Here is a 9,833-nt window from a genome sequence, read left to right as displayed (position 1 = left end):
TGCTGCCGCCGCCGCCTCCACCGCCACCGCCACCACCACCACGACTGTGGCTGTCGCTGTTGGCCAAACCCTAGGCGGTTTCGGCCAGGGGAGTAGGGGGACTGGGGTGAAAAGGGGACTGACATACTAAGCACAGGAGCAGGCCTGAGCTGTTTTCCAGTGACCCCAAAGAGAGGATGTGGGGGGAGGGGCCTGCGCAGCACGGCACAGCCCTCTGCAGAGAAGGGACACCGAGTCACAGCCACCCCCTCCCATGCGGGCCTCAGTCAGACTGCGACCCAAACCCAGACAGGTCCTCCCGCCATCCGACTGGGTTGTCTCCTACCGCAGAGCCCGGGCCGCAGAGGTAGGCTAGGAAGAGGAGCGGTAGTGCGGAGGTAACCCTTAACTGCAGAGGGGGCTGCTGGGGGTGAGGACGGGGCGCCGGCGGCAGCAGTGGCGCGGAGCAGCAGACACCTAGCCCGTCCCTCCCCTCTCCCTCCCCTCGCTCCCGCCGCTCCCCCTCCCCGCGCACGGCAGCGGCTCTGGCCTCAGATGATCCCGCTCCCCCCTCCCCCTAACCGCAGCCCCGCACAGTCGGGCGGGCGGGCGCACTCACAGGCGGGGGGAGCCGAGCCGAGGACAGTAGCCGCACCGAGGCCAGGGTGCCCGCAGTGCCTATTCCCGTTGGCTCTGCCCTTCTCCCCAAAACAACAATCAAAAAGAAACCCCACACTCACCCAAAAACCCGCAACCAGCGCCTCTTGGGACCACGACTGCCTTGCCGGCCTCCCCCTCATCCCAAGATTTGGGGAAGGGGGAACCCTACTCACGGCTGAGCCCAGACTGGGTTGCTGGCCAGCTCTGCGGAAGAACCAGGCCCTGCTGAACATTCAGACCCCAGCCCACTCCTCTTCTCTGGAAGGACCCAGAATGGAGGAGAAAACCAAGCAGGCTTTCGGAAATTCATGAGCTAAAAATGTCAGGAATTTCCTGGGAAACGCAGTTCCCCGGGATTCATTAAAGCAGGTTCGCTCGCCCCCTTTGCGTTTCCTCCCAGAAACTTGTGTGTGGCAGGAAAGGTCCTCACCCCCCAAAATGTAAAACATTAAATGATTCCTGGTTCTTATGCAGACAGATTAACGACCATTAATTAATGAATGAATTTTTAGACATGACAGCTAAAGGAGATCGTCTTTGGTCTCCGAAACGGGCTCAGGAGTAGAGGGGGCTCAGAAATAAGCGATTTCTCTCTTCCTAGATCTGATGAATAATCTAGGGCCTATTTTCCTACTCCCAGATAGGTAGTGAAGCTTACAGCCCCCTTACTGTAGTCTGCAGCCCTGGTGGTTATGAGAGCATCAAGGCCTATCTCCAGGGGACCCCTGCCAATGCCCCCACACTCTCCCCATCACCTCCTGCAGGGAGCAGACAGGAAACGGCCATGCAATCTTAGCCTTGGCTTCTCAAGCATGGATCGCTGCCTCCCACTCTGAGAAGACTGTACCCATTCCATCTGAGGGTTCTATTCCCACAGAACAACTCCTCTACCCTCAGAGTCAGGAGGCTTGGTTCCCTGACTTAGCCCAAGAGACAGCTGAGTACATGGTTGTCCAGTCAAGGGAAGGCTAACCATCAAGAAACCAATAGCAATCTAGGGCATAAACCTTGTCAGTGGCTGCACCCTCAAAGACCCTTGATCTATTCCTTCACTTCCCCACACAAACATTCCTGCCAGGTACTCATGGCTTCCTTTCCTCTTAGTAAAAGCTCCCATTCTATAAAGCATTAGCTACTTCAGCTTTGGGCTGAAGTTTACTACTTCCTACTGAAGAGGAAAAAACAGGGCAAAGTACCCTGGTCACCAAAGAGCAGCCTGGGGTGGTCCTGTGAACCAGCCTTAGAATCAAGCATCTCTGTTCAGGGATCTCTGAAATGGCTCCCTGAAGGGCAGGCCCGCTCTGAGATGGAATTGGGCCCCACAAATAACTTCCCCGAAATTTGAGGGAAATCTTCAGTGTCGGGCGGGGTCCCTTGTACTGATTCTTCTGTATTACCTCCCCTGTCCCCGAGCCTGCTGGAAAGGGGAAATGAGATTCGGGAGCACTTCCCACCACGCAAATGCGCATATGAAGTGGTGACTCCTTCAGGCTCACAGAGTAGCAATCAGGACCCTGGATAGACCCCAGCCCACCCAGGGAGGCAAAGGCTAAGTGGCAGGGTCTTTGCACAGACTGGGGCAGGGGTGTTATACTCCGGCTTGCAAACCAAGGCTAACACCTGGTGAAATCCAATCCAAAAGAGCTACTGCTCTTCCTCAGAGGTCTCTCTTGCGCTGAGCCAAGTCTTTGCCCCCTAATGAGAACTCGAGGCAGCCAGGTCAATGAAATTGCAACCAACAAGGGAGCTCGCCTGCTTGCCGATCCCTACTATTCTCCCGTGCTGATGGCTCCTTCCCACAGAAAAGAAGACCAGAGCTCAAGACTGCCCGTGTTCCTGGACTAATTTTGTAGTTTCAATGTCCTCCCCTCTCTCCCATTTATGTCCAGAGAATCTGAAACAGATTGGGTTTGGAAGTCATGATTTTCTGAGAAAAGCAACTGTCATTAGGAACTGACTTCTCAGTTCCCCAGTTCAGAGGCAACTCATGAAGTTTCTAGACAGAACACAAGTTAAATATCATTTGCACGATTAACATGGGGATTTTAAGTGAAAACCAGCAAATGATGGAGGCCCAGATTTCTCCACATAAATCTGTACTTATTTTATGCTATTCATTATATATGTATAAAATCTCTGCTCTTCCCTTATATGTCAGCTTGTCTGTTACTTAAAAATATATCTAAAAAGCAAAGAAGACTAATAATAAAGCCTTCTCCAAAATAATTCAATACGTTGGATGGTTAGCATATTTTCACTATTGAAACAGTGAGTTACTTTCAGGACAAGACTGTAAGTGTGGCTATTTCGCAGAGTAGGAGTTGAAGGGTAGCTTTCCTTTAGAAGTCTTAAAGGCAGCCCGGGAGAAAGGAGTATTAACTTGTAGAAGTCTTAAAACAAAAAATTTTAGAACTTGAAATGGAATTACAAATTTATCTTCACATCGTAACATTGAAAATACATTAGAAAACTTGTGGACTTAAAAAGACTTCTAGTCATTTGTTAATTACCTAAAGAATATACTAACTTGGTGAAAGAAAAAGCTTGTTCTAGTATCCAGCTATTTGAATTTATTACTTGAAAACAAACATTTATAAAACTAAATTTACAAATTCATTACAATGTAGGAAGGACAAAGGAAAAATGAAATGTAATATGCAGCAAAATATCCATGTTAAGGAAAAAAGAAATATTCATCAAAAAGAGATATTCCCTTTCTCTTTAAAATTTGCTAATATTCACAAAACCTAGCTTTCCTGAGCCCTTTTATGGGCAATACACAAACATGTTGATAGAATAGAGACTGCTTTATTTTTAATCTCACTAATAACACTCTCACCAACAAAAAATTGTGCACAAGGAAACAGACATAAGAGAACTGGAAGAATCAGCCTCAGTTTTCCTCAGCCTTCACTGCATGTGATTCTGAAATAATCTACTTCAGCTTTGGTTTTTTAAAGTAAAAATCAACACCCATTAATAAAATCAACGTGGAGAGAAGGTATCTACCTCTGAGTAGTAAGCCGTTTTGATTATAGAGCTCCCAGCAGAAACCATATGCTGATTAATATTTCACAAAAGCACAAATTTTCAAAATAAAAGAGAACATTAGAACTTGTGTTTTCAAGTGCTAGTGGTTAGATGCTAGTCTTAAAACACACAATTAGCTTAAAGACCCAAGCCATTAGAACTAACTAGTTTGTTGTACCGCAAATGTTTAAAGTGTAGGAATCATCCATCTCTTCTCTCAGCTGTCTTCCAAGAAAATGAAGGGAAACTCTCAAGTAAATCTTAGCGTCTAATAACAACACGATCTAATAATACCAGCATTTCACTTATCATTCTAAAACCATGTCCCCTTCTTATTGTTCACTAGTCTTGAAAATTATGTTTCTTCAATGGTATTCCACTGTTTAGCATTTCTGAGAAGAATTAATCATTTAAAATTTGAAGGTAACCTTCGCATTTCCCGAATGTTTTCATTTTAAGCATTTGCAGAATTAAATAAATGTAGTACACACTCTAAATTCGATAAAAGATTCACAGAACCCGACATCTTATGAACTCAAAAGATGCAAACAGCATCGATGCAAATGTCAACAGTACTCTCTCTTCTGGCTGACACTTATATGGTTTTACTAGTACGGTACTCAAAGAATGAGATCAGCAACTTCGTCCATACTCTAGTCAACACTTTAATTTCCAAAGCCGCAATCCGAAAAACGTCAGTTGGGTGGGGGCCGCTGGGGGCGGGTGTCTTGAAGTAACCCAAAAATTTCCTTTCTCTTCTGACAGTCTACCAAAGATATCAAACCGAATCCAACCAAATCCAGCCGACTGCAAAGCACTGGCGCTTCCCTTCGAAGACACGGTTTCGAAAAGCGACCCAAAGCTACTGACAGGAACATAAAGGGTCGGGACGAGAACGAACGAGAACCCTCCAGAGGGTCCCACAGTGACAGCCGAAATGAAGGTGGCATTTATTCAGAAGCAGACGGCTACGAACCAAAAAAAGTACCCCAGCCAGCCTCGTGGGCCTCTCCACACCCAAGTTCAGATGCATTTGTGGGGTCCTTTCCTACAAACACCACAATCCGCCTCGGAGGTCCCCTGTCTCTTAAAGCAAAGACCCTCCGGCTTCACATCCGTTCCTCTCGCCCCCCGCACAAAGGCAGAGGCGGCGATAGAGCTGACCTAGCGCTGTGGGGCAGCAAAAATGCCGTGTTCCGGCCACCCATCCTTGGGCCTGGCTTCATCTGCGCCGTCAGCACCAACGTTTTTTTTTTTTTAGTTTTGTTTTGGACAACGCATCCTGGGCGAGCGTATGCATTTGGGAGGGGAGGGTGGCGAACAGAGGAGAGGAGAGGTTGGTAGTGGAGCTTACAACATAGAACCCTCCTTCCTCTTCCCTCCTTCCAGGGTGGCCGTGCAGGGAGTGTCGGCCACGTCTAGCGCACTATTCCAGGCCCCGGGACGAAGGTGGCCTGGGGAAGTGGGGCTCAAGGATTGCTAAACAGACGGCATCACTGGTGGTCTCCAGTGCCGGCGCAGGTGGGACTTTTTTTTTTTTTTCTACCAAAAATGGGTGGTGTTATTTTTATTTGTGGGGGAGGTGGTTGGGGTTCATTCGTTCGTCACTGCGGGTGTGTGTGTGTGTGTGGGGGTGATGTTGCTGCACTGCCTGGGCCCCGAGAGGGGAGGTACGGGGATGTCTGCAATGGTACAGTCATCATTCCTCAGCGGAGAGGGCAATTAGAGGGGACGGGGTGGGCGGCACCTCGAGCTGTGGCCGCAGGGAAGGTCGCGAGGGGCTTACCCGGGCGGGCGGGCGGGCGGGCGCTGTCCTGCCGCAGGTGAGGGAGGGCGCGCGCGAGGCGGGCGCTAGGCCGGCGCGAGGACGGGGGGAGGGGAGGAGGGCGCGCGCGCGCACACCTGTCCTGGACAGCGGCGCGAGCCGAGCTGCGCCTCACTCGGGCTCTGCGGGCTGAGGGAGGAGGGCGGGCTGGCAGGCGGGGGCGGGACGCCGAGGGGAGGAGGAGGAGGCGGCTCGGATGGCTGGCTCGGCTCTCGCTCGTTCTCCCTCCCGCGGGCAAGCCCGGCGCACGCCCTGCTTCTCCGCTCACTCACAGCCTCTCAGGCTCTCCCTCCTCCTCCTCCTTCCCCTGCGGGATCCGCTCGTCGCCGCTGCCGCCGCCGCCGCCGCCGCCGCAGACGGCAAGTCGTGGCAGCCAGACGTCGGCGCGTAACCCGGCGCTCCGTGCGTGACTCCGGGCGACGTCAGCGCGCGCTCGGCGCTCGGCGCTCGGCGCTCCGCACCCCCGCCCCCGCCGAGGCTCGCGCCCTCCGCTCTCGCGTCGCTCCGTTTCGGTTGCCGCGGCGCCGCCGCCGCCGCCGCCGCCGCGCGCGCTCCCTCCGTGCCCCCCCGCCCGCCTCCCGCGCGTGAGCGCGCCCTCGCAGCCTGCCTTTGGCGCGCCAACATCCCGCGCCCCAGGCCTTGAGGCGCGTCTGAGGAGGGGGTCGTCTTGTAGTCTCTCTGCCCGCGCTTCCTCGGTCCACCACCCGCAGCGCCCCGAGGAGCGCCGCTCCCTGGGCCGGCCGCTGAAGGCCGAGGCCAGCCTCAGGCGGGGATGGAACCCCGTAGGGCCTGCGCCAGCCCCGACTTAGGGCCCTCGGCGTCGGCTGCGGCAGCGCGGCCACCCCGTCCCACGCCCTCCCTCCGTCCCGGTCTCTCAGGGGGCAGCAAGCCTTTCATCTCCCGGGAGGGTCTCACCTTGGCCTTCGGACACCCGCCGGGAGAGGCTGCGAGAGCAGGATTTGCATAAAGAAGAAAGGCTAGACCTCGCTTGGGCGGTAGCCCCAGGAATCCCTGACAGGAAGTGTGGGGTTGCTGCCCAGCCTCCCACACAGTGTAGGTGAAGCTGGGCCCCTTTGAGGGAATGTGACTAAGGACGAAACCCTGATAAATATTATTTATGTGTCCTTGGGCCAAGAGGAAGAAAGTAAAAAGGGATGAGTTAATTTTCATAAAATGCTGTACAAGGACGAGGTGCGGAACTGTAAAATGTCCTTTCAGACAGTTTCTTGAGTTCCTGGGCAGTTTGACGAGATTTTTGGTGCCAGGTAACTTTTCCTTGCCTTTTATGCTGTCGCATGTCCGTCCTTCAACACCACGTCGGTAGAAGTAACGTGGATGGGCTAATAATTCTCTACTGCAAAATAAAAAGAACCGTCTTCACCATCTTTATAATTTAAAGAGATCCTCAAGAGGCCAACCTGTGGTTTAGGAACATACTCCCAAACTTTAAAACTGCCTGTATCTTATTTTGGAGTTTTTCACAGGTACATCGCAAAATCTCTTTTAGTAGGCAAAAGTCGACTTTTAGACTCGCTTGTTGTAGGGCATTTTCCAAGGAGCCTCTCTAGTGACAAGTTGGAGGAAAGTGTCATTAATCCCATCTTGTGGATGAGCAAAACTGAGTTACCAAAATGTAAGTTTGCTCAGGTTTTCAAGGGGTCTGTCAATGATGGAAGGAAAAAGATTAGGTCTGTTTATCACTTCCTTTGTCCACTAACCCAGAAATCCCTCAATTGTTTTTTTTCAGGTATCTTGACTCGCTCTTAACTGTTATAGGTGATTGCCTAATGGCTGAAAAGAACCACAGGGAACTCAAAAAGGTTTAAGTTTGGAATTTTCTGCCATAGAAAATTGCAGCTCCACTATAAAACATTCTGAAACAATCCAGCTAACAGCAAAAATGAATGTCAGTTGCAGGTGAGAAAAATTTTCAAACTGTCTTCCACGTGATAGGTCATTTCCTTTGAACTGCTTTTTTATTCACCTCATCTTTAGGTGGCAGCACTACTATATAAATAGCTTTAAAACTACTGTCTCTGCAGCTTGCTATTCTGTTTTTCCCTAAATGTTTCCAACTGTATTGTGGAAATTAGAAATTAGTGAAAATATGAACACATAGCTGGGAATTAGAATAGTTGGGAATTTATAGAGAAGGGAAACCAGAAAAGCTATCTGAGACAGTAATAAAATACATCAAGAAAATCCACCCCCCCCCCATTACTTTTAGCTGCTTTAGGTGCAAGTAACCTTATTTTTTTCTAATTAAAAACATCTTAGTTGATATGCAATAATTGTATTTATTTATGGGGAACAAGCTGACATTCAGATACATGTGTAAGAGATATAATGATCAGATCAGGGTAGTTGGTATACCCATCACCTCAGATGTTTATCATTTCTTTAGGGAACATTGAAAATCTTCTCCAGCTATTTTGAAATGTTCAACCAGTTGTTGTCAACCATAGTTATTCTACTGTGCTGTAGAGTAGTAGAAGTTACTCTTCCCGTCAACTACACTGGCAATTATGAATAGTACTACAATAAACTTGCAAGTGCAGAGGTTTTTTTGACATGATGATTTCTCCTTCTGGGGCTCTGGTAATCATTATTCTTACTTCTCTGAGATCAACTTTTTGACTTTCATATGTAAGTGAAAAGATACAGTATTTGTCTTTCTGAGCTTGACTTATTTCACTTAACATAATGTTCTCCAGTTCCATCCATGTTGCTACAGATGACCGAATTGCATTCCTTTTTATGTCTGAATAGTATTCCATTGTGTGGATATACCACATATTCTTTATCTATTATTCATCCAAACCTAGGTTGATTATCTTGGCTATTATGAATTATAAAAATGATCCTTGAAAGTAGTCTTTATCTTGGCAATTATGAATAGTACTACAATAAACTTGCAAGTGCAGAGGTTTTTTTGACGTGATGATTTCATTTCCTTTGGATGTAAACCCAGCAGTGGAACTGGAATGATAGCCCATGTGACAGTTCTATTTCTAGTTTTTTGAGTAACTGCTGTACTGTTTTCCATAATGGTTATACTAATTTGCATTCCCACTAATAGTGTATAAGAGTTCTCCTTGCTTTGCATCTTTGCCAACTTTTTTTTTTGTCTTTTTGATGATAGCCATCCTAACTGGATGAGATTATATCTCATCATGATTTTGATTTGCATTTTCCTAATGATTATTAATGCTGAACATTTTTTCATATACTTGTTGGTCCTTTGTATAACTTCTTTTGAGAAATCTCTGTTCAGGTCATTACACATTTTTTAAAATAGGATTAATTGTTTTCTTTGCTGTTGAATTGTTTGAGCTCCTTATATAATCAGGATATTAATCCCTTGTCAGATGAATAGTTCGCAAATATGTTCTCCCATTCTGTAAATTGTCTCTTTACTCTTGATTGTTCCCTTTGTTCTGCAGAAGCCTTTTGGTTTGATGTAATCCCATTTGTCAATTTTTGCTTTACAAGTATCATCTTTAAGCCTGGTCTCATTGAAACATTTACAAGATAACTGTCCAAAGCAAACCATAGTTTCTCAGTGCTGCATATTTATTAAGCATTTCCAAGTCTAACTTTGCTAATTGTATCATTTTCAGACCTCTAACTGCAATTTTAAAATTCAGGTGCATTTTTGTTGTTGTTCTTATTGTTAAATAGCATCAAGCTTATGAAGATCTCAAAGAGGGCTTTATTATTGACCCATGTTGAAAAGAACTGTTCTTGTCTTCATACTTGGCTTTCCTAAATTGTTCATATACAAAGTAAACTATAATCTTTTCAGTTTAGATAAGTGAGAAAACAAGTTGAACCAGATGTAAAATGGTAGCATTTTACAGTTACTACTATATTTCATTTCTCTCATATCCTTGAGGTTAAAAATTGGTGATATGTGAGGATTGTTTGGATAAATGTTTTCTAAGTAGAGCACTGTCATAATTAATTTTCTGTATTTATAGTATTCTCTCTGTGCCCCTTTATCCAAGTGACTGAATAAAATTGAATTTATATGCATTTCAAAATAGACTGCATTAGATTTTTTTCTCTGTAACATAACCACCAAGGAATAGAGATATGACAATCAGGAGTGGGAAATCAAATTATTTCTTGTTAGAAGACGAAGTGTTAATAAAGTCTTTTTTTTTTTTTTTTTTTTTTTTTTTAACTTAGCTTCCATCTTTCTCAAGTCAAACTGGGGGAGGAGTCTGAAGCAAACTGGTAGTACTGAAACTCAGTAGTATTATGTTAAGATTTTCAAGCTCTATGGTGCCAGCAAATCATGCAGCCTGGGGGCCTTTGCTCCAAACTTCTGCCAACT

The 9,833-nt window shown here is 47.0% G+C and overlaps 1 protein-coding gene and 1 long non-coding RNA gene across 5 annotated transcripts in view; one reads left to right on the top strand and one right to left on the bottom strand.

The window, feature by feature from the left end:
* The window catches only part of PURA (purine rich element binding protein A), a 12,759-nt gene extending 5,676 nt beyond the window's left edge, over positions 1–7,083 (bottom strand). The window contains exon 1 of one of the 4 annotated variants that reach the window (XM_051843455.3): positions 6,410–7,083. In XM_051843455.3, the coding sequence (XP_051699415.2) occupies positions 6,410–6,664 (255 nt within the window). In that variant the 5' untranslated portion in view covers positions 6,665–7,083. Of the gene's footprint in view, positions 1–325; positions 480–5,455; positions 6,019–6,409 lie in introns of those variants that run through there. The other 3 variants (XM_051843454.3, XM_089335961.1, XM_070076199.2) reach the window with 3 other exon arrangements.
* On the top strand, positions 720–9,537 carry LOC127490514 (uncharacterized). Its single transcript, XR_016236204.1, has 2 exons — positions 720–5,190; positions 7,242–9,537. It is a non-coding gene; the product is annotated as an uncharacterized LOC127490514 (long non-coding RNA).
* The last annotated feature ends 296 nt before the right edge of the window (positions 9,538–9,833 follow it).

This window comes from Oryctolagus cuniculus, chromosome 6, assembly GCF_051225735.1.
Source record: "Oryctolagus cuniculus isolate XC-2025 breed Fujian yellow rabbit chromosome 6, ASM5122573v1, whole genome shotgun sequence".
Taxonomy (NCBI): domain Eukaryota; kingdom Metazoa; phylum Chordata; class Mammalia; order Lagomorpha; family Leporidae; genus Oryctolagus; species Oryctolagus cuniculus.
This window is presented reverse-complemented; position numbering and strand designations above follow the sequence as displayed.